Genomic DNA, 24937 nt, shown 5'->3' with positions numbered 1-24937 from the left:
AAAAACAACACGCTAGGGCTTTGGGGTGATTAATCTCGTATCTCTCATATCTCTGAAAAAGCCTCATTCTTGCCTGCTTCAGAGGAAAAGCCAACTTTGTCTCGGTAGTTCAGATGCCAAACAGGTTGGTTTGACATTAATGCTTTAAACAGAAATAGGCAAACGTGTAGCTTGTGAATTTATACGAATGTCAAAAAGCATTTAAAGATCAATCTTTCTCCCTTCAACACTATGAAGAGACATAAAGGAGGGTTATTTTTTCCCACTGATAAGTTTTTTCGGAGATGAACCGTGCAGTCCAACCTAGCAATTTTCCTGTCATAACAAGCTGCATGAAGAGTCAACAGTAGCTAACTAGCAAGGTAACCCAATATTTACACAACCTTTCTAAGTACACGGAACACATTATTAGAAAAGGTAAAATCTCTTCAGATACTGACGTGTAAGGTTTTCCATTGAAAAGCCCACTCTGCCCAAACGGGGAGTGACGACGCCAGACACAGAGCAACACTGACCTAGGGAGCCAGCAAACTACCAGCATGTAGCAGCTCACAGCGTGGTGGAGGGAAGGAGCAGAGGTCTGTGTATGGATCAACGACGGAGCAAACTACCCTCTGGAAGAGCAGCTCTTTTCACTGTTGTCTACCTGTAGCAGACATTGTTTTTTTTTTTCCCCTTTGTCTTTTACAGGTAAGGCAGCTGCCCAGTGCTGAGGACATGATTTATTTGTGTGAGGTGAACCCATGGAGTTGGAAACTGCAGGTCTTGTGTGCAGTGAAGTTTCCTGTGAACAAAAGGTTAAGATTGCAACCTACCTTCCTGCTCCTGCTGCACAGAAACCAGAAAAAACAAGCACACAGACAACACCACAGAAACTAGAAATAACAAGCACGCAGACAACATGGGAGGCTACCTTTGGGAAAACACAGCAAATCTTTATGTCCCAGGCTTGGGGAGGAGCATTAACACCAAACTGGGGAGCTTTTGTTCCACTTATGAAAACAAACAGAAGAACCAGAGCGAGACCATGAGGCACTAGAGAAATGATGAGAAAAATTATCATATCATGAGAGTGGAGATGCTTTCACCAGCAATCTGGGCTTTCTTCAGAGTCTTCAGAGGAAGGCAGAAGTAAGTGTAACAGCTGAGAAAATGTTTCTATTTTTTTTTTTTTTTTTGAAAGATTTGACACGGCAAAATAAAGATTTTAGCTAAAAACCAGCATTTACAACAAGGTGTTTATATAACCAAGTAGAACACTCCTACGGTGATTGGAGTGGTCCAAAACATGACCAGTACAGAACGATTTTTTCAGTAAGGGAGCAATACATCAGCTCGTTCTCACCGCCACCTGCACTGGTGTTGGAGAACATCCCTCTCCCTTTCAGCCTCCTTACCATACTTCTCCAGTACTGCATCACATGCTTACTCCAAGTTCTCACCTAGCAAAGCTGATCAAGTGTGGGAAAGCAGCATAATGCACACAGCAATTGTAGCACAAAGTTTTTCAGCTCATGACTACCCTTCCTCCCATCCCTTTCCCTTTCCCTCCCAGCATCCCTTCCAAAGTTCTCCTTTACTTTCATCACGTTTTAACAGGGCGTCTTGCTTCTTTCCCCATGTACCAGGTAGCTGTCTGTGTGAGATAATTATTCCGAGACACTCCTTGTACTGCTAGCGTCCTGCCCAAAGCAGCAAGTTCCCTACTCCTTAACCTCAGCTAGTCCTTTATCAGTACTGAGTTTGAAAGCCTGTAACAACCGCAAGGGTCAAAGCAGCACCTTTCCCTTGTCAGCACTGCAGGGCACAAACACGCCATCAGGTCCTTTATACGAGGTTCCTTTTCCCTTTGCTCACTGACTCACTTTCCAGACCTCTCCGAGTGCTGCTGTTAACAGGCACTGCTTACAACACCCGTCCTTCCACTGCTTCCTCTTTGGCCCACTGCCTCCCAGAAGCAAGCACACAGGGGAGGGGAAGGCACAGTCAGGATACATCCCAGCCCTCAGAGCCATATTCTGAGTAATAATAATAACACCACCACCGAATCTTTGTGCGTTAGGCTTGCATGCTTCAATGCCTGACTTCCGATACCCTTGGTTAGAGCGAGGCCTGCAGCATAACAGCCGCCTCTTGCCAAACAATCGCATTGCACTGTAATGATGACACCGTGTTACTCAGTTCCTTTCTTTCACAAAACCCACAAAATTGAATGTCACCATGGGAACAGTCTAAAGTTGATTTTGGAAAGAGGCTTATTTCCTATAGCTTTTCTGTTGGCATAAAAATAATGTCACTGAACTGTATCAGAAGCGAGTGCTTTATGAACTATCATCTGTAAAGGTATCAGTAAGCTCTGAAAACATCCTCCCCTAAGGGCTGCATTTCTTTAGCTCCGAAGTAGAATACAGGGGCCAGAAAGGTTTATTCCCCATTTTCCTCAACAAGAAACACACCCCAAGCTACCACCAGGGTGATCTAATTCAATCATTCTTCAGCCTGTAATGCGTAATAAGTGTCAGAACGGAAAAATTCCTTCTAAGAAGAACAATTAAAATTTAAAGCAGCCATCCTGGTTGGCTGGCTGAACAAACGACACATGTTCACACAAGAATAATTCAGTCAACCGTCTTAATAAGGATTTACTTTAAACAGAACCTTGTATGGGTACACTAGACTCAGTCTCATTAAGGAGTAAGTTGGATTTTTATACAGCATGAACCATTGGCAATCTAAAACAGACCCACTGAAGAATGGAATGGAGAATCAAACGCAACATTTCAGACCCAAGCTCTATGTGCCTTTAATACTTTCTTTTTTTTTCCTTTCCTTTTTTTTGAGTGCACACTACGACAGACATTTGCATTTATCATGTTTTTAACTTCTTTTCTAAGGATGAATTCTCTGAATCTGCATCTTCCAGCTCCGCTCTGTGTCTTTTCAGTCCTCCGAGAGACGGAGTGCTCTCACTGCCTGTGGGATGCAAGTCAGCAGGATCCTCTCTTGTGCTCACGTTGTAGCTGTTGGAGTCCATTTCAGACAGGCAGCAGTCTTTGTGCAAGGTCGCACCCACCTGCGCAAGGTTGCCATTGTCAGCGTTTGAGCGCACCTGTAGTCCTTGAATCACAGCCTCCTGCTCTCCAAAACTCTGTCCGTTGTTGAAGCACGAAGGGCGAAGATGCAAGTGGCCGTTGTTGTGGTTAACACAGGAGGTGTCGAGGCTCCTCTCCTCGCTGTCATCAGCCTGGTTCCTGGAGCAGTGACCTGACATGCTACAGATGGCAACGGCGGAGAAAGGAGGGACCAGCGAGTGGTGGCTTGGTGCTGGCTGACAGTTCTGACTGTTTTTCTGTTCCACCAGGCCGGCGGGCTGAAGGCAAGGCTCTTCGGTACAACTATTTAGCCCTTTGCAGTTAGCTTTTCCATTGAGCTTCTTAGTCTCAAAGGAATGCTCTATACCCCCGCTGGTAGTGTCTTCAGATGTGTTTTCTTGACTCTCCACCCGCCGATGATTGTCACATTCATGAGCTTGACCATTACTAGAATTTTCTACCAAACCACACTCCTTTAAAGTTTCTTTGTTGTGGCTTTCAGCAGAAAGAGCTGGGGAACCTTGAGGAACCACTGAGCTCAAGTTCCTGGCATCCTCCTTATTTAGCGCGTGTGCTGTACTGTGCCTTCCACTAGTTCCTGGTTTCCCTTCATCATTCTCCCCATCTCCTCTGGAGGATTCACCATCTTTATTAGCCGAATACGATATGTACGAATAATGAAGCCATTTGTAGGCTTTGTAAATCTTTCTCTCCACTGATTCACTGTCTGAACAAGGAGAGGTCCTTTCTTTGAGAACTTCTTTGTTGGCTGAACTCCTTTCCGGTGAAGAGGCTGGCGAAGAAGAAAGATCATCTACTTTGATCTGGGGGTAATCGTAGATATCCTCACCTATGTAAGGGGCCACGTTCTCTGTGTTAGTGTTAGTCCTTTCCTCCTTTTGCACCTTCTGTCGGCGCCTCAGCGCGTTGCGTTGCCTCATAGACGTGCGCCGTTCGTTCAGTTCCTCTTCGTCTTCCGTGCTGCTGCTGCTGCTGGAACTGCTGGACTCATGCTCCTCGGGACTTGGGGATCGTGGCCGTGGGAACAGGTCTGTATCCAGCTCTGCCTCGCAGGTGTTGTCATCAGAATCAGACTCATTGGAGAGGGCCAGGAGACGTTTATCCTGATACTTTCGCAGTGCAGAGAGCCTCTGCTGACGGGAAGCCACGTCTTCTCTGGCCGAGGGGGATTCCGCTGATCTTAAGGCCCTTAAGTTATAGGCAGTTTCATCAGACTCTTCGGCCGCGTGCGGTGGGGAGTGATGCAAAGAGGCCGAGGACTCCGACTCGCTGTAAGCGGAGCGTTCGCTCACTCCCGCGTGGAGCTGCAGGATGGTGCTCTCACTGAGGTCGCTGTCCGAGTCAGAACTCCAGCCCTCGATCTCCCGGCGCACCAGGGAGTCGAAGAAGGCCATCATCCGCGGGTCCTCCTGGACCGACTGGTTGGCGTAATCGTGAGACAAACCACTGCCACTGTTCAACACGAGGCTGATGTACTCTTCATGAGTGTAGAGGCAACGCGAGTCATCCTCAATCCGACCATCTAGATCCCCTGTGCAGTCAGGCTGTTTGTAAGGACTCCAGATCTGTAACATAAAATAACAAAATAAAGTACACACAGCTTTGACTTCATAAACTACTAAAGCATTTGCAATAGAACAGTAGAGCACATGCTAATAACAGCTGCAAGTTGCAGATTTTTTTTATTCATGTTTACCCCCTACACCCACACTCAAAATTATTCCAGAGATTTCTTTCCCCCTTCACAAACGTGTTCTTCCTGCATCTTCTTCACCCATCCAGAAACCTAAGAGCTCTCACACTGCAGATCATCCGCCATTTCAATATTTCAGCGTGTAATAATTCTTCCCAAATTGCAGGGCTCTATTTTTATGTAATAGGTGATGCTTACTCACTAACTGTAAGAATAGTTTGTTGCCTACAGTATAGTCTTAGCACTAATGAGGGATGAAGGTACTTGTTTCCCAGGAAACTAGAGTTGCTTGTGCCAGTGATGTAGAGCAACATTTCATCCAGCTGCACAGTCAGTCACACCTGATCAGCAGGCAGGGAGCTGAATGCATGGAGGTGAGAAGCTGTGTTGTACTACTCCCTTTAGAGAACCGTTGAGGAGGAAAGAAAGCATCCAACATCCTCTCAAGATGCAGCAGCAGGTTCAGTTAGTGGAGAAAGGTGAAGGAGAAGAGCTTTACTGAAAGCTATTTTTGAAGTGGGAAGAGGTAGTAATATTGCAAAATGAAGTGATTTCACCAATATCAGCAGCCTTGACTGTGCTCTCAGTCTATTATCCCCTCAGTTTTCCTACTATGAAGGGGAAAACTAAAAAAAAAAAAAAAAAAAAAAAAAAAAAAAAAGTGCCCCAAAGAAGATCCACCTCTATTCTTAAGAAACTGCTAATCCATAGCAAACATAACAAAAGGATCTCCTCACCTTTCTCAGTTTTACTCAGATTCAGGGACAACACAACTGAAACACGTATTTGGACAACTACCACCACCTTTCTCTAGGTAACTGCTGATCTCATGCACAGCACTTACCAGGTGCAGAGCTAGTAGCTACCTTATCCATGAGACTGCCTCAGATACAATATCTGATTTCAGTCATGCGTTGGATTAACCACACTAATAAACTCACAGGATATGTTTCTATGCCAGCTACCTACTCTAGGTTGGTCTTTTGGGATAGACCTCGGCAAAAACACCCAACTCCTTTCCCAATAGAAATTAGACAAGTTTTGCTCCAAGTAGCCAAAATCACTCACAAATAGAGTGTTTTGCTTCCGTAAATGGGATAATCAGCACTCATCTCATGGATGCAAAGTTAACACATTCAATCTCATACCACCATGACAAGCACAATTAAAAAAGCCCATGAGGATTCCAGTAATTCTGTATTTACAGAGGTTTTCACTACTGTACTATCTATCTTACACCTTTAATATCTGAAGAAAACCAAAATAAGTTATCTTGCAGCTACTTGTTCAGTGCAGCCAAATTTAAGATGTAAAGGTAACCTTAATTCTAGGGTTCTCCCAGACTTGAGCATTTCAGCAGGTAGATCACACCTTTTTGTGGTCAGGGAGCACACACCTTCCTGTAAATGCTTCATGCTGTGTGCCTGGACAAGCAGGCTGGCATTCCCCTTCCTCAAAACAGACAGACCTAGTGGAATTCGACTGATCACTGTGTTTTATGAAACTTTTGTTCTGAACATGTTTTGCCATCCAGTTCAACATCTCATACATGTTTTTGCATCTTGAATGCAGAATTGTTCTAAACCTCCAGCTTGCGAAGGGAAGGTCTCCTCATCACAGTGGCTTCCTGTTTCTGCCCCCTGCTTGGGATGACAAATTTCCTCTGTTTCTCTTGTTTCTGTTCCAAAGATGGATTTCTGAATCTCCTTCAGGTGCAGTTTTGCCTGGACAATATTTACTTTTATGAAGAGAACAAGTTTTAAATATTCCTGGACATGTAAGACCATTGCAAGTTAGCTCCTGGATTTTGTCATGACTTTTTTTGTTTTTTTAAGCAAAAGAATTAAAAAATTTTTAGATTGTGCATGAACCAATATAAGTGGAGGAGCGATTGTCTGCTCTGAAGTCAGTCTGGGAGAGGTCCTTTTTATGATGAAGAGTCATCTAAAAAGGTATAAGAAGTGAGCACTGAGATTCCACATCCTTATATTGCTACACGATCTTTCTGCTCACTAGGCAAGCATCAGAAAAAATAAATCAGTGTTAAATACCAAAAAGATAACTAAAGTCCATAGTGAGGCATTTTCCCTTCTGAGATGGGTTTGTGTACTCTCAATAGGGAGTACATAAAAAAGGGAAGTCAAGGGGAATTCAGCATTTATCCCCACGAATGCCTGCTGGTACAGTTTGCACAGGATCAGATGCCACGGGAGACTGATGTCCCTACTTTTTAGGCATTTTGCAATGAGGGAGTAGAAGGGCCTGCCAGAGTCCCAGAAAGAAATCAAAGACTCTTTCCTCAGCAAAACTGGGAAGTTTTTAAATTGACAGCAATTTGTCCAGCGCTCTCTCTGTGGCATCTGAAATGGGCTTCCTTGCAAATGGCCTGCATTTGCCTTTCTCTCATCCTCTGACTGATGCCACGTCAGGGAAGAATGTGAGCAAGTTGGAGAAAATAAGTTGGCAGCTCATCCCACTGAAGCAACAATCTATCAAGAAGTTCTTTCCTTGTCAGAGGATTAAGGAGCTGAATATTAGTCACTGATGCCCCAAGTACAGATATAAAAATAGGAACAATAACAGAAAAAGGGAGTACAAAACGGCTTCGCTACTTCAGCAGAGACGCCGCTGCGAGCATCTTTGAATTTCTTGTATTCCATGGTGGCAAACCACCAAAATTTTTAAAGAGAAATGGTTATGCCGTTAGCATGAGAATAATTAAAGCCAGCTACATCAGATTATCTCATTAGGCAAAGGCAGCTCGCCACAATGACATTCATCTGTCACCATAGCAACAAGGCCAGTAGGCTCTGCTGTCCCGATAGACAGTTGCCCTCAAAATCAGGCAGTTTTCCATTTCCAATACAAAATAGTATTTTTTTCTAAAAATCCTTACACACTTTATCCATTTTAGCTTTTCTGGAGCTGTCTTCTAACTGCCTGATTCTCTGTGGCCCTCCTCTAAGCCCCACACGTTAGAGGGAGGGAAAGCCTCGTTTATTTCTCCTGTAGTGCAACTCATCTTCCTGCCAGCACATCCCAACCTCTTATACTTAACTGAGGAAAAAGTAGTATTTTTTTTCTATTTTATGTTGCTTAGCCATAGTGGCAAATGCTTTCAAGCAAAATGACACTTATTTGGCAGCTGTGCTTTCCCATGCTATGTTTCTGAGGTTCAGGTTTTCAAAATGCAGGGCAATGAACAATTTATTTGGATCCAGCATACATACTTGGAGTCAAGGCTTCAAGCATCCTTTATTAATCAGCTTGCTGACTACCATTTTAGGTTTCTAAAGCCTCCTCACTTGAATGTTAACACATACATATACACACTTCAGCTTAACCACTGTATCCCCATTCCTAGTAGGGGGCAAACCCTAAAATACTGAATTACTGAATTAAATTCCTGCAGGTGCCGCCTTACTACAAAATTAAATACAGCAAAATATGATAACCGAAAAGGTCAAAATCATTCTCGCGAATGTTATTCGTTGCAGCAGGGCTAGGCCTGAGATGAATTTGTATCTCATTTGCAATCAGCATTAAAATAGCAAGTGTGTTGGCAGGAGCACATGGCATTATTGAATGGCTTGTCTGTATCACGCCTTGATGCTGGTGCTATCAGTTCCTCACTTCTACAAGAACTAAAATTAGGCCAGCTAGTCTGAAAAATAAGGGCTCAGACAAACTGACTACTTGCATCCACATTTTAATTCATCACAGTTTCTACAATTGAGGGAATGGAACAGCAGACGACCTTCATGAAGTTATCTCCTATGACTTAATTCCAGAGAGATTTTTAAAAGATACCTGAAGGACTGTGGAAGGACAGATACTTCTTAAGCAGATGATTGAAAAAATAAAATACTCGCAACAGTTTTTATTTATGGCTCTTCCTCTTGTCATCTCAACATCTCCAGGCAAGCGCTTCAAGCATTTGCGTGGGAGAAAGACAGCCATACAAGGGAAGGACTCGACTGCTTTTAATGCAGTAAACAGCCCTCTTCCACTGGTTTGCAAGTTGTCGCTCTCTCTCAGGTGTTCAATCTGCCACTTCCCTCACCTTCCTGCCAGCCACCACCACCTTTACTCCTGTTTCCCCATGTGGATGTTCTCTTCCTTGCTCCCTCACTCCTCAATCCAGCCACGTTTTTCCCTGCCCCTGGCCCCTGCAAGGTCTCTCTCCTCAGGCTGCTCTTGCATCTTTGCACCAGGCGGACCCAAGAGTCTCAGAACTGCTGGTGTTGTTTCTCCTGTTTTGCCCTACTGCTAGTGGCTGGTACTAGTGTCCAGCCTGCCCTCAGAAGTAGCTGCAATGAAGAAGAAAACCACCATATGGTCACCTGCAAAACTGTTGCTTACTCAGACCGTGCCTTCAAACAGTAAAGCCACGCAGAACGAACAAGACATGAACCTTAAAACAACTCGAGCACCAAACAATGTGCTTTACAAGCTGAGCCAAAACAGCATACAACAAAAGCATAAGAACTTCAGGCTCTCTAAAACTTCCTATACCTTTCCCTGGATTTTTCTCTGGCTTGCAGTGTTTGGGGACTTGAGCTGCTCAAAGCAGCTACACAAGATGCACGGCACATTCTGTGACACCACGGGTGGTTCTCTTTTAAGGAAGCATTCAAGCAGAGATGTCTTTCAAAGAATTACACAACCTGTGACTGGACCCTTAATCAAACTAACCTTTTAATCACTAGGCAAAAAAAAAAAAAAACACACAACAAAACAAAACAGAAAAACCCTAGCAGAAGTACACAAAAGCAACACAGGGGATGTTTATACCAATGCTAATCCAATAGTCCAAGCACACTCACGCAGGAAGGATTCATAGGGTGAAGGGTCAGCAGATCTGAAGTCCAAAAGGGAGGCTTGAGACTGTGTGAATCAAATTCCCAAAGCAAATGGATTGCTCTCGCTAAACTGCTTTTAAACAGCAGCAGACTGGCTGCGTGGAAATTGAAAAAATCAGCGAGGTGCTAAGACTGTTCAATGCTCTTTTGTTCAAAGCCTGTGAACTGACAGATTTGTGATCAAGATATTTGCATACAAACCTGTCCAAGGGACACAGGTGAAATATATGTAAAACGTAGAAAAACAAACTAAAAGTACCATTAGAAGACAGAAGAGAAATTGAACTAGGACCAGGTACCAAAGGTTGATAGCTGTAAAGCAAGTGATGCAGCTGGATGCTGGGCCATGGTCCCACTATGTTGTCCAGTTCTAGTCCATAATTTGAAGACCCCTGGCAGGGCAAGTTCTTTCAGTCAACTTGTAGTTTACTAAAGAATTTATTTACTCTTCACGGAAATAAATGACCCGATTTATAGCCATATGCAGCTAAGACCTTTACGAAGTCATTCAACAGAAGTGTAGAAGCAGCATTAGTTCTTATTATCCTACTTAAAAATTAATAAAAATAAAATCTGTTTTTTTTTCCTCTTGGCAGACATAAATAATAGCAAAATTTCTATAGCAGCAGAATGCAAAGTGCATTAAAATAGCATAATCCCATCTCTCCACTCTCAACCTCTGTTATTAAAAATGGCAAAAAAAAGTTTCTGCCTTGCTCCCACAATATCAGCTTTCTTTAAGCAAAAAAAAAATACCAGAGCATAACAGAGTTCGCCATCTCTTTACATTCCACATAACAAGACACAAACTTTCTAAAAAATGTAATAAATTGTTACATGATTCAGAAGCAAGCCACAGAAAGGGATGGTGAATTGATCTAATCCAGAGGTGTGTACAGAAATTATAAAAGGGACCCTGAAGCAGTATTTGGGCCTAGTTCAGCTAGGTCAGGCTATGCTATGGCTCAACTGTACCATTCAGAGAGAATTTGCTAAATTTTTCACTGAAGTCTTAGGAGATCGCATATTATGGCTGTTACCAAACTCCTAAGTTTGTATGGTACTTCAGCAACATACAGAATTAAAGTGGGAAAAAAATATATCCTTTCTCAAGGTAAAACAAAAACAACAACATGAAATCACAATCTTATTGCTTATCTCTAAAGCCTTTAAAACTGAAATGGAGTTTTAAGTTAAAATGCCAATTGCATCAGTTTAGCCAGTTAACAAGACATACCACCTTAGAAAAGAAGATAATGGGAAGACTGGATGGGCGTGGGGTATGAACGATGCGAAGAATTTGAGCAAAACAAAGCACTCCTTTCTGAATTACTGAAAGAACACACTTTCTGATAATTAATCTTACCTTTATAATCTTTTCGACTCCAGATGAACAGATCATGTAAGTGTGAGGATTAAACCGGACTTGGTTTACAATTGACCGATGACCTTTCAATACCATAAAAGCACCATTGACAACCCTGCCAATGCCACCTAGGGGAAAAACAAGGACAACTGAAATGAATAATTAAGTTTCCATATTGCTTTCATTCATAATAATTTAAAGTCATATTATATTTGACAATGTGCTTCAGCTTTATTCTGCAATACTTAAGGCCTGTGTTGGCTGCAGAATTCCAAATTTATGAGTAATGCCCCTATGAAAAGCTGCAAGTTTGATGAAAAGCATCCTTCCTGCAAATTATGACTTGGAAGCTAGCTTTAGTTCAACTATCTAAACAAACAAAGAACGTTTTTGACCCAATAGGACAAGTATGTGAATAAGAGCAACATACATATTTTATGAAATCACCAGTGAAACCATAGTGCCTAAGGCATGACACTACTCAGTCTGTGAATGCGAAGCAGAGACAAATAAAGAAGTTGACTTTCTATTAGCTGTATTTTTTAAAAAAATCAGCAATTCATCGTTGTCACAATTAACTCTAGTCAGACGGATAGGAAACCTTCAGGGCTACTAACCTGCATCACTATAATACAGCTAGACTTAGTACAGTCTTCTCTAGACCAGGATCTAGAACAACTCATATTTCTGTGAATCAAGCTTAAACAGGACCCTGAAATAACAAATCTGACCAGTAAGTTATAGCATTCTCTTCTACAAGGGAGAGAATTAAAGCAGAATACTTCTGTAGTAATTGTAAAACTCAAAACAGAAGCTGAGTTATTGACTCTTACTAAGTCTATACACCAAAGCAAGAAACTGTCATGCAGTATTTTTTTAATATATATCCACAAATTATGCATTATTAAAGTAAATAAAATGATTACTTTGTTAGAAAGCATACCTTCGTATCTGAATAAACAAGAGTCAATCAACATGCTATGATTAACAGTGAAAGAAAGTGAAAGAAACCAAGATGGGAGGTAAAAACTGAAAACCACTTCAGAGGAAAACAATCTTGCTACTTACAACTTGAAAGGTCATAAGCACACCTTATAGAACGTTACAATCACTTTAATAGCTTATGTGCTACTTATAGTCATCTTAACACTGAACAAGTAAACTTTATGTATATGTAAACTGATATGCATATGTAAAGTTTTAACATAATTGCTTCTTCTTCCTGCAAGTGTTTGCTATCATTCTTTGTCCTCAAGAGGAGCTCTCTTCTGAAATAGCTGCTGGTCTGAGCTCTAAACCCAATGTTAAACCACCCGTCTTCTGAAGCAGGAAGTCAGAGTTCTCCACAATACACACTTCCAGAAGAAAAGCTTGCATTAACACCAAAGAGTAGAAAGATAAAATAGTCAAAAAATAAAAAGAGGGAAAAAAAGGCATTCCTCTATCACCTTCCATTTGTTAGGTCACATAAATGATAAAGAACTGCAGCTTGTGAGCTTCTGTTTAGCCCTTCTCCTCTTAGAAGTACTCCATCCATTCCACTCAACTACAGTCTAAAGACCAGGCTGATGTGTACACACAATGATGATGATTCAGAAATGAAGAGTTATACAACCCCCTAAAAATCTCAAACCTATCTGCAAACAGACCTTCGAAGCTTCTGGGAAGTGTTCTATTTGCACAGATCAATTTTTGCAGGCACTTTGGAATAGAAAGATAACATGCCTGAGAAGGGAAGAGAGATTGTGAACAAAAGAAAGAAAAAAAATATTAAAGACTGTCTATAAGACATTTAAAATTCAATGAACTTGAAAGTGCAGTAGTTCTATAAGGAAAAAGTAGTTCTATATTCACTAGAACTACTCTGAGACTGAGCTACCTGGAATAGTTCTCTTACCTGAGTACTCTTATCCAAGCACACCTGTATTTTCTGGTGTGCTTGGATAAGAGGTTCTATAAAGACAAGTTTGGCCTTCAGCCATTCCAGCAAGATTTCACCAGGGTAAGCAAAATTGACTAATAAATAACTGATTCGATAGCAAGTTCATTAAATGTCAGATTGGGCTCTTTTGATTTTCGTTTCCTTTTGAGGTTCCTCACACCCTTTCATTCTGCTCGCCCTGGTTAGACATTCACGACCACATTTGTGGCTGATGGCAAGTTGCCCTACTCCCACAGCATTCCTTCCAGCCAAATCACACTTGTCAATCCACTTGCATCTATCAAGCAAACTGTAGATGGTTACATCAAGTCCAGTTCTCAACGCATTTATCTTGACCTAGCAGACAAACGTTCCAGGAAAGAGGGCCTCAGTAGTGAAGAGACAATTTGCTTAGGAAATGTTTCCAAGTCTGCAAGTAATGGCGAAAACAAGTTTTAACTATCAGTGGACTCTAGCTGCCTGAATTCCATAGAAAGCAAGAAATATACCTAATGAAACACTTACAAAATAATTTGAAGTTAGAGAAACAATAAGCAAATAGGGAATTATAATGGGTTGCATTTCGAAGCTAGTCACTGGCCTCTTCTGGGACCATAAGCGGTATGAATTTACCCACTATTACTTTCCTAGTAGAACAGTGATAACAGTTATTTAATGTCACAACTGTCTTCTGAAACTTCCAATGTTTATAAATTTACTAAGAGCACTGGATGAAAAGTACACGGCATGCCATGTCTAGAACACAGCTCTCCCTAGGCCATACTCAAATTCAGAAAGTGTGAAGAAACTCCAAAGCCTTCTGCTTTAACAGTGAAGTTTTCTGAATTAAAAATCACAGAATCATAGGGGCTTTGGGTTGGAAGAGACATTAATGATCATCTAATTGCACCCCCCTTGCCATGAACAGGGAAACTTCCCACTAGACCAGGCTGCCCAAAACCCCATCCAGCCTGGCCTTGAACACTTCCAAGGATGGGGCATCCACAGCTTCTCTGCACAACCTGTTCCAGCGCCTCACCACCCTCTGAGTAAGGAATTTCCTAAAACCTAATCTAAATCTATTTTCTTTTAGTTTAAAGCTATTACTCTTCATCCTGTCATGACAGTCCCTGACAAGGAATCCCTCTCAAGCTTTCCTGTAGGCCGCCCTTAGGTACTGGCAGGCCGCTATTAGGTCTCCCCTGAGCCTTCTCTTCTCCAGGCTGAACAACCCCCACTCCCTTGGCCTGTTTTCATGGGAGAGATGTTGTTCCAGCCTTCTGATCATCCTCGTGGCCTTCCTCTGGACTTGCTCTAATAGGTCCTTTCACACTGTTAATAGTAAAGAGGAAGCACAACACTCAAACATGCACTGGAGTGAACTTCCCTACAAAGCCCCTTAAAACAACTAACTGCCAATTACAGGAAAAGTCCCCAAGAGCTTTGTGATTAGTGGAACCACAGTTTAGCAGACAGCTTTTTCCAGTAGTATGAAAGGTTTTAATAATTTAAAATGAAAAGTACTGACTCCAGCAGCGTCCTGATAATCTTTGTGTCAAATGTAAGAGATTGCCCCAGGCCCTTGGTTTTGGAGAACTCCCTCGCCTGATGCAGTTTTAGTCTATCAACTCCTATACGCTTTGGTGATGTCTCTAAACCAACGCTTAATGCAGAGCCTTCTTCTCCATCCTTATCCTCTCCACTTCACAGTCGTCCAGCAAAGCTGCTATCATATTACATGAGTATCTACGTGGCAGACATGCTTGTGTCCAGACTTGTCTGGAATCCCCCTGGTCTCTCAGCAGGCCTCAACAGTCCAGGCTCAGCAGAGGCTCAGCTGCAGCTGTACAGCTTCTAGCCATCGCACAGTGTGAGCCGAGTTTGCTCACGTCTGCTGCCAAAAAAATAAAAATAATCTCGGCATTAAGTTGAGGTTGGCCACCAAGCGCTCAAATTCCTGGTGCCATCTTCCATTTTTATACGTAATGATTTCTATTTATTTTTCTTTTTGCTGTCTTCACTTAAACTGGTGTTTCTATTTCCATTGTTTTGCTTCTGTTATCACAACAAAACTTAAAATTTTGCTTTTGAAGTTAGCTCTTTTTTGGGGGGAAGGCGGTGTTGCTTTCGAATTTAGTGGCATGCACAGGTCTTGCAACTGGTTTGGCACGACAGCTTTCATATTCTTGGATAGTTACCACACTTTTACACACAGTATTTATACAAATGCCATGGATTTAGCTTGCATACATGTTGGTACTATTAAAGAAAAAAAAAAACTTTTAAAAGTCTTCACAGGCTGATTATTTAGATTTTAGAAGGTTTTTAACTTTCTAACCCACTGGAGGAGGGGATGGAGATATACTAGCTGGTTTTGCAAAGCCTTCCAAAAATTGCTATGCTTACAGACAGTTCTGACTAGTGATTTAGTGTTCTAGCTGTGCTGGTCTGCTTTTATTTGATACACAAAGGGAAATGTCAAGAAAATCCTTCTTTTTCTATACCCTGCAAATAGGTGTACCAAAGAGGAGCAATTCAAAGTCTCAAAAAATTCTCTAAATATCTCTACTATGATATTTGTCCAGCTGCCACAAACAACTTGTTAGAGCTTAAATCTAAAGTGCACATTTTAAATATACACTTTTAAAAGTGATTTCCTCTACGCAAACTTGACAAGAATGCCATGGCAACATGGCGTACCTATAGGCTTTAATACAGACTGAAGGAAACAACACTACAATGCCTTGGAAGCAGTAGATGTCTACTGAGTTGTCAAAGGGAATATATTTTTGCTTGCTTTATTATGCGTTTGAATATTATGTAATGAAGTATTAATTATGCATATTTTCATATTTATGCAAATAATATAGCGTTTCATATACAGAGAACATGTTCGATGGTACACACCACCAAATTAAAAAGCAAATAAACACTGGAAAACATAATAAGGGAGAGCAAGCCACTTGGACAGCAATCTTCCCATGGAGAAGTTCTGTAACACTTTGCAGTATTTAAAACAAACAATTGAACAAATTATTTGGAAAATAAGGAAAAAAGGGAAGTGCTTATTCAAAAGAGTGCCCTAGTGCAGAAATCCTGTAAGAACATGGAAGAGTCTCTGAAGTAATAGAAGCTGTATTGCTCCAAATATTTAAAAAGAAGTCAAAGTACTGGAGAACTTCCTGGGATAAGAAACAATCTCCACGGTCTCTGTAACAAAGGAATTAAATGACCTCATTAAAAAGAAGTCCTTTCTATCTAGGACACTGGAAAGAAGTCCCACTGGTTGTTCATATAAGGTAGAAAGACGCTCCATAAACTAATGCATAACTTCATACAAGCCTTGCAAATTACTCAAAGTGTTGAAAGCTCCTGAGAAGAACCAGATATCTGCAGCTGCTGCCAGTGTGCCACAGCACAGCGTTTCACTCTAGTACTTGGCACTACAAAGAAAGCTAACTTAAAAATAATTTAGTTTTCATTAATAATAATAGTAATAATGCAGGACACATTTAGTCCATAGGCCACAGCCCTGAATTTGAATCCTATGAGGTCATGAAATGCTCACGGAAGAGAGGCTATGCAAGCACCAACACTGCTTAATGTTGTAGAACTCTAATGTTGCTTCATGTTCTTCCACCAGTCGGGCAAATAAACATTCACAGCGTACAGGGCTTCTGCTGTCAGGGCAGCAAATTATGTTCAGACCCCTTTCAACGTCCATTTGGTCACTTACTCACCTGCATTTGCTTTGTACAATGCATGCCAGCAGACGGCTTTGCTCCTCGGAGAAGTGTCTGTAGAGAAGCTAGATTAAACACAAACACTCTTGCCCAGAGAGCACAGGTCCCTGCACCATCCCTTCTAGTGGGATCAGGAATCTGAGTCCAGCTGTGGCAGCAGCCAGAGCAAACTCAAGGTTTCCTTGCAGCACAGGCAAGGCTGACTTTGGTCATGTCAAAGAACAGCATCTTAGTGAGAACAGCAAGGGCTGGTCAAGAACATCTCCCTTCCCTGCCAGGTAAGAGAGGGTTTGGTAAGACAGGGAGTCTCGTGTAGCATTCCTGGACTGCTAAATGCTTCTGGGGAAAGCTGTCTCCAATGAGATAACCCCATTCAAGTGTTATGAAAAGATCTGTTGAAGAATTCTTCAAGTCTAAGGAGCCGTCTGCATTTACAGTGACCAAAGAAAAAAAGGAAGAAAAAATTGCATCAGTTCTGCTCAAAATTGATGCAATTAGTTTAGTAACTGGACCACAATGATGGGCCCTTTCTTGCTAGCAGCTAAAGACAGAATTAAGAAGAGGTTTTGAAACAGTTTGCTGTTCTGATTTAGTCAAGTTTTTCAGACTTCAGTCAAGTTTTTGTTTCTCTGGTAAGAGCCCGACAATGCAAACTGAAGGATCGCCAACTGCCTTCTCTATCACAAATACCATGTCCCTCACAAGCATCTTCGAGCAGTATTTCAAAAGCAAGAGAGACAAGCTCTGAGTTGCAGAGATGATTCAGAGTAGTGGGTGAGGAATGTAAATTCCTACTAAGCCCTCTATTACTCCGCAAGACGTGTCAGGTTCTGTCTTGAACGGGGATTCTTTACTAAGAGGCTGTATTTATGGAAGTTAGGTTTAAATACTGCCTGAAGTGCATATGCTGTTTAACAGGCTTGCTGGGCAGGTCACTTAGGGCCGATGTCTGTTCTCACTTCTAGCTTGCCTTCAAGTCAAATAAATGCCATGGAAACTCAGGACTGCTTTTCTTCTACCAGATCAATGTATTTGTTGTGCTAGAACCTCTGCCTCTGAAGAAAACTGGAATATGTGCTTTAAAGAGGAAGTTGGCTAACAAATTTACCACACGATTGGCAAGAGGGGAAAGCTAGGTAGCACTCAGATGGAAGAGGAAGCGGAATTATCAACAAGCTATTCTATCTTCAAGAAAGGACAAAAAGGTGGTAAAAAAGAAACTCCTTTTTGGCATTGGAAGTCCTGGCTTATTTAGAACAATCTAAAGTTGTGGAGGAAGACAGTAAGGCTCTTCAGCAGAATAGCTCCCTAAGCAGCTTGGGGAGTATCTTTTGCTCTTCCCCAGCTCCCAAATGGATCTTGTCTTAAAAATTCATCTGAACAAAACCACTGGAGGAATCTCCAGCTGAGGGGGAATGACGCAATGCAACCGACTGGGAAGACACCTCTAAACTATAATTATTTGCCATAAAACCAGCAGAATCTGTTCCATCTTCCTGGCAAAATACCAACACAGGTAACTGCATTCCTCCACAATGAAATAAGTTTGCAGTTGTCTGACTGATGTATTCTATTCTAGTCTTCTTCATCTTTTGTGTAGTAATATTGCTAACCATGAATTAGCTCATGCTTGCTATACCTGGATGAAACCAAAACAATCTGTTTCAGAGCTGTCCCTAAGCACACAGCTCTATAAAAAGGTTTATTTTTGCAAATAAGTTGCTATTTATGTTATTTATATTAATAGCTGATATAATTTAAGGGAGTTGTACCGTAAATATTTATAGCAACACAATGTCTGAATTCAACTGGAAAGATAGAAATCGGTCAGGGTGATATTTTTATTTAAAATATCAACTGACAGTACAGGACATTACATCATCCTGTCTAGTTTGTACAATATTTAAATGAAAAAACCACATCCCACCCCCTCAGATTACAGACCCAAAGACATTTCTATTTTAAGCTCAGACGTGAGAATAAGGAGTTTTCCTCTGAAGCAGAAGGTTTCTAATGCCTCCATACCCTATAGCAAGACTTCTCCAAGGAGGCGGCAGAGCAAACTCTCCAGTTGAATTATCATGGGCCACAGGACCAGATTTAAAAAAAGGATGTTTCATCACATTCAAAAAAGGCCCAACCCTTCAAGGGCTGAATGAAGAAAAGAAGAACTTCCATAAGACTATCACAAGTGACTTGGATGGCTGATGAGATTTGCCACAGAAACCAAATTTCTAGGTTTATCAAAGCAATACTCATGAGCTTTTTAAAACTCCTTCAGTAAGTCTCATGAGCAGTTCTCTAAGACATACAGGTTCCTGCTACAGGATCTTCAGATGCTATTAAGCAATTACTGAAGGCAATTGACATTAAGTAATTCATTTTGTAACTGAAATGTTGCAAGTTTACTGACACCCTTCCTCAAGTTACAAGAAGCAGAAACAAAAAAGCTGACCCAAACACATAAGACAGGTTTTTATGACAATTCCAGCTATCAGTCCTTGTGCACAGGTTCCAGATACAAGGTTTGTCAGCTGTAGCTGTCTGGAAAAAAAAAGTTTTCAAAAGCATCACAGCCAAGTACAAGAACCCAAACCCAGAATTTATAAATGCAGTGAGGATAAGTATAGAATTACATTTTGTATATGTTACTACAGTGCACAAGAAAATATACAGATAAGTAACTAATGTAAATGTATGTAACTTTTGCTTTAGATAGGAAGAAATTCCATATTTAGTAATAAAATAATAACAAATGAAGAAGGAAATCATACAAAGGGAAAGCCGAGCAGAGGGAAGTCTCTATAAACCCTTCAAGAAAAGGGCAGAAGGTTGAGGTACTGATATTTTTAATAGGGCCATCTTTAGGACTTCTGGACTGCAACACTAAATGTTCATTAAATAACCAATCCAAGATTAGAAGGACATTTTCCTCAAAACTCTGGCATTAAACAAACCTTTTAGAGGTTAGTCATCCTCTTAGCTGTGGATTACACCGTGGTGATTAATGGCCTTTCAAAGCAAAACAAAATCTTTCCACTTCACCTCCAAAGCAGACTGTAATTTTGTCTCACTATTGCTAGAGCACCTGAGACCATGAAAGAACTCTTGGTTGTGCTTAATACCACTACAATGTGGAGTTTAAACTGTGAGAGCTATTAAAAACCAAAACTGTAGTGGATTTTCCTGGAGTCTTAAGTCTTTCAACAAAGATTCAGCACCATTCTGAAAGGGCATTTTGAATTGTTTCCACAGAAGAGAGGTACTGATGTTATAAGGCCTAGAGATAGTAATGGATGGCATCGCATTGTCAGATCCTACACAATACCAGACAGTACCAAATCAGGCACCGACCAACTGTATAGCATTTGCAACACCATTGTTATATCCCACTCTGCTGCTTTTCTTTAACACCCCCAACTCCTGTTCTATGCAGATTTGGATTACTGCTGCTACTTGCTTACTGTGTCTGCCCCAGCTTGGAGAAAGGTCAAAACAGTCGTAAGTGGTCATCGTTGCTACCAGCTACAGTGCTCCTCCACCAGAACGTCCAAGAACATACCTGCTCTGTGTCAGAATTCAGCAGGAGGGTTTTGGGGTAGGAGGAAAGGAAGAGGAGGGTGGCATTGTATAAAACTGGCCAGAATCATTTTACGCTGCAAGCTTCATTATGGGATGAAGTTTCTTAGTAACAGATCTGAGTACTTCAGTGAGCTCAGATCAGCTTAGAAGCAGCAGAATTAGTAGACTCTTGTCTACCAAGCGAAGGAGGAAAGGCAGACCCTGCCTCCAGCCACAGCTCTCTCTGTCAGTTCATCCGGATGATTTAAATGATCATTATAAGAGAAAAGAAATACAAAGAAACCCACTATGATCACAGATTCAAATAGCATTGTCCATTGCTACCCAGAGACTGCATTATGTGTCCGTAAACTCTCCCCATCCAGCTTTCACCAGAACAATTCTGGATTCAGAGTGAAAACAGCAATTTTTCAAAAACAGATTAGTATTTGTCAGGCGTTCTCCACCCTAAACCCCCAAATTCCAAAACAACAGAACTTACCTGCTTCTGGATCCGGAGGAATCCTCCACATATACAAATTGAAGTCATCAGAGCCCGAAAGAATGTACTGTTAAGAATAAAAATAAAAGCAGTTTACCACAAGGTATCACCTGAATTACTTTATTTGATTGTTGATCTAGTTTCTCCAAAAATAAAAAGAAAATGAGACAGTTTTCCTCATTCTTTGCACCTCACTGATCAACTTATCCTTAAACAAGGATGAGGTACCCACAGAAAAATGCTACATGCTTATAAACGGACCAAAGTTAAAAGCATGCTTCGTGTATCTAATGCCTACTGCCCAAAGTGCAAGTTTTCTATGTCAAATAAGGCTACAGGCTTTAACACCTACAGGACTAGAGCAAACATGGATCTTGCAGCCTGCAACTCTTGCCAGTTTTTTAATGTCTGCCACTCACCCTTTTTTCTCTCCTTCTGAACTACTGAGGAAATCTTCTTCAAACACATACCTGAAGAAGAGAGCTAGCACTTTCATTGCACATAAGCACAACACGTGTGGCTCACAGCAGTCTGCTGAAGACCATCAAAGGTCAGTCAGTGATGATGATAGTCTTGAGCACTGAACAAAACCAAAGCTAAACACTGTCACCAAGTCTCAAACTGTTCAAAAACCACATGTGAATCATATAGTTTATTTTTCTCTTGGTTACAGCTACTCTGAAGAGATGGACAGCTGCCCTTTTTCAACAGTACACGAACAAAAAGCAAGCTTTATGGTGTATAAGTTTCGGAAGTAATGCAATCTGAAGTAGCCCTACTTAATAAACTACAAACATTTACTGGAATGACAAGTGACATCTGACATGGTAAAAAGCTTATGCCCCTCAGTTAAGAGAGGCTATAAATTGTGCCTTGTCTTCAAATATCTCTTATCCAATAAACTGTAAATCCCTAATTAAGAGATGAGAAGACACATAATGGAAACACTGGCAGATACCAATTCCAGTTACATTGGTGCAGACAGTTTAAATCTACCATCCTCAGCACACTTATGGGTTCTGCTTAATCAATGCAATCAATAAGCTGGTTTTTAATTATTTTATTATTATAATTATTTGGAGGGAGGGAGGGAAGTAAAAGAAATAAACAGAGCAAGTCTGTCTCTTTCTTTATCCATTGATACGAGAAAATTCTGTTTTGTTTGGCTCAAATATAATTTGGTTTGTCTTTCACTCTCCAGGGATATCTAATCTCATCAGGCAAAGTACCATCAAGCAGTGAGGAGATAAATCCTGGAATAACACAGGACTGAGAATCAAATAAACAAGAAATATATATACCAACATGGAGAAGCTGCTATAAATTTACACATACTCTGTTTGCAATGCTAATTACATTCTTGCAGAGTTTGGATGTTTCCAGCCACAAAAATTGCAATTACCAACCACTGAAGTCCCTTGTCTGGCGTCCAACTATCACAATCCAGCCATTCTTCTTTCTCTTATTTTTAAGGATGTAGGATGTGAGTAAGCATTTATGAATGCAACTCTGCACATTTTCTGACAGGTAAGAAGCATTGATCAAACACCAGTTCCATTACAAACGTGTGTGCGCTAGTTCTGCATCACTCATAGACCCTTCCTTTCCAAGCCAGAAAGCAATTTCTACAAGTCAACGTGTTCAAGCACTTAGGCAGCTTACCTCTGCCAAACTGACCTATTGGTGCCAGGAATACGTGCCTCCCTTTCATCTCACTGCTTATAAACGTTAGCCCACAGCAGGCTGAGCTGCGGTGCCAGATCCGCACAAATCAGGGCTCTCATAGGCAACCTCCCAGCAACCAGAAAGAAAGCAGCTCTCATGTGTTTTGTTACACAGAAAATGCCCCATAGGAAGAAAAAAAAAAAAAGCAAAAAAAAAAAAAGCTTATGCTTAATGTTATGAAAACGTTGCCTGTTGTTGACATTTATTACCGAAGTGTGCAGCTGAAGCAAGAACTGGTTTGTCTATGATGTGGAGAAAAAAAAAAAAAAGACTTCTAAAACATCTAAAAAGCTCGGTGTCTTTTTTTAATGTATTGTGGTCATAAATTCAGAAGTTCCAACAACTCCTTTAATATGAGAGCAATTTACCACTTCATGTATGAAATCAAACAAGCCTATCAATGTCAGGCCCAGAAGTGACAGGTTTCAGATATCCCGTACCAGACACAAAACACAGAAAAATCACATTATATATGTGCAGGGAACTAAGCATCTCTGAGGCTCTTCAAATCAGCTTCAAAACTGATCTGTGGATGAAAATGCTGTATGTCCTGTAAGACTCAATGGTCAACTGTCTAGGAGATCTGGTGTATCATTGTCCACTGAAGAGGAACACACTACCTTCAAATGCTCCTGATAGAGTCTAACTTTGGAGAAAGGGAAAATTGGTGTGTCCTTGCAGCAATGCAGACTAAGGGCAATTTGACTGCATCCTCTTGAATGCAACCAGAGCGTCAAGACAAGTGATTACTCACCTTACCTGGCCCTTGTGAGGCTACACCTGGAGTACTGTGTCCGGTTGGATTCCCCAGTACAAGAGCAACCCTAATAAACTGGGCAGAAAGTGGAGGAGGGCCACTGAAGCTATGAAGGCACATGACCTGCAAGGACAAGCTAAGGGAACTGGCCTTACTTAGCCAGAAGAAAAGAAAGTGAAGGGTCAGAGCGGACCCCAATAGTCTTCCGCTGCCCAAAGGAACCCAAAGCAGGCAGGGACAGACACTTCTCAGAGGCATGCGGTGAATGCTCAGGAAGCAATGGTCACAAGTCACAGCAAGGGAAATTCCAGCTGAGCACAAGGGAACAACGTGTTCAGGAGCATGACAAACACTGCAACTCAGCCCCAGAAAGACAGGGGAACCTCCACCCTTGCAAAACCAAAATTTAACTAGGCTCCCTGATCAACCTGAGCTGACTTTGACAACGCCTGCTCTGAAAAACAGCTTTGCACAGGTGACTTCCAGAGCTCTTTTCTGATTCTGCGAGTACCAAAGAAATAAAAAGGAAAGAATTGGCTTAGTAGAGTGTTTTTTTTCCCTCTCTCTCCAAGGACAGAGAAACTCAACTCCACTATCTACTTAAAAGCATGACAATGTCCTTCTGGCTTAATAACTAACTGAAGACGGTGACATTTGCAACAACCAAATAAATATGGCCAAATCATTCTGGAGGCAGTAAGTACAAATGCAGCACCCACATTGCAATTTATGTCTAATCACAGAACAAAGCTGAGGATTCGAGCTGATGTTGTGAAGAAGTAGCTGTGTGTCTAACCTTGAAACCCAGGCAGCCATCAATAACGGCCAGAAACTGATAGATACAAATTCGATGTTTTAAACTACAGGCTGAAGTTTTTATATATATTCAAGTTTTATTCCAATAATTAGCTCTCACTAGTAACCCTTAGAAACATACCATATTCTGCAAAATACCCAACAATTTGGAATCTTCACCATTCTACTGCCACCACAGTAGCAGCTGCCATGGTTTTCCATTCTTCTACCACGTTAAGAGGTACGTACCTCTAGGGTACATGCTTCTTCCTGCTGTTCTCATAACATAGAACTAAATTCCCAAGGCCTTTTGCCTTTTTCTCATTCCTTTTGCCTTTTTGCTGTGAGATCAGGTGATAGTAGGGAGCTGAGAAGTACAACATGGCTTTGCAGCTTCAGACCAAGAGGCAGCCAGAAGCACAACTTCATGACTCTGCTACTTGAAGAACAACGTGCCAGCTGAAGCTTCCAGAGCAGGCACCCAAGCTGCTGAAGCCAGAACTGCACTGTGCCATGCGGCAATGCCAATCAGTAGTGTCTGCACAAGGCAATGGGAACCCAGGGCCTCTGGAGATCACAGCTGGACTGATGGTACTGGGACATTTCCTTGATTTTGTTTTTTCCCCCCCATGTACTTGTTGTTAGCATAACAAATAAGCCAATACTTTTCCCCACTGGTTGAAAGCTGCAGGATGACGACTGAGGAATTGCAAAAGTCAGTCCATGCTACTAGAGAATTCAAAGAAATAATTGCTATGAAGTGCACCAAGCCCTTGTTAATAAGGCTAAAATCCTGAGGGGATAGAGTAGACTTCTTAAAAGGAAGAAGAGAAAGGAAAGGAAAGAAAAGGGATTTGGAGTACAGTAGATGAAAGAACATCATGCTGCATATGCTTAGA

The 24937-nt window shown here is 41.4% G+C and overlaps 1 protein-coding gene across 2 annotated transcripts in view; it reads right to left on the bottom strand.

Moving 5' to 3' along the window:
- Positions 1 to 2617: 2617 nt before the first annotated feature.
- Positions 2618 to 24937, bottom strand: part of DCAF5 (DDB1 and CUL4 associated factor 5) — a 69546-nt gene continuing 47226 nt past the window's right edge. For both annotated transcript variants that reach the window (XM_068684167.1, XM_068684168.1), the window contains exons 7-9: positions 20762 to 20828; positions 11035 to 11162; positions 2618 to 4678 (exon numbers count right to left, since the gene is read on the bottom strand). In XM_068684167.1, coding sequence (XP_068540268.1) covers positions 2870 to 4678; positions 11035 to 11162; positions 20762 to 20828 — 2004 coding nt within the window. In that variant the 3' untranslated portion in view covers positions 2618 to 2869. The remainder of the gene's footprint in view (positions 4679 to 11034; positions 11163 to 20761; positions 20829 to 24937) is intronic.

The sequence above is a fragment of the Anas acuta genome, chromosome 5 (genome assembly GCF_963932015.1).
Source record: "Anas acuta chromosome 5, bAnaAcu1.1, whole genome shotgun sequence".
NCBI lineage: Eukaryota > Metazoa > Chordata > Aves > Anseriformes > Anatidae > Anas > Anas acuta.
Note: the sequence above shows the minus strand (reverse complement) of the source record. Positions and strands in the feature narration are given on the sequence as shown.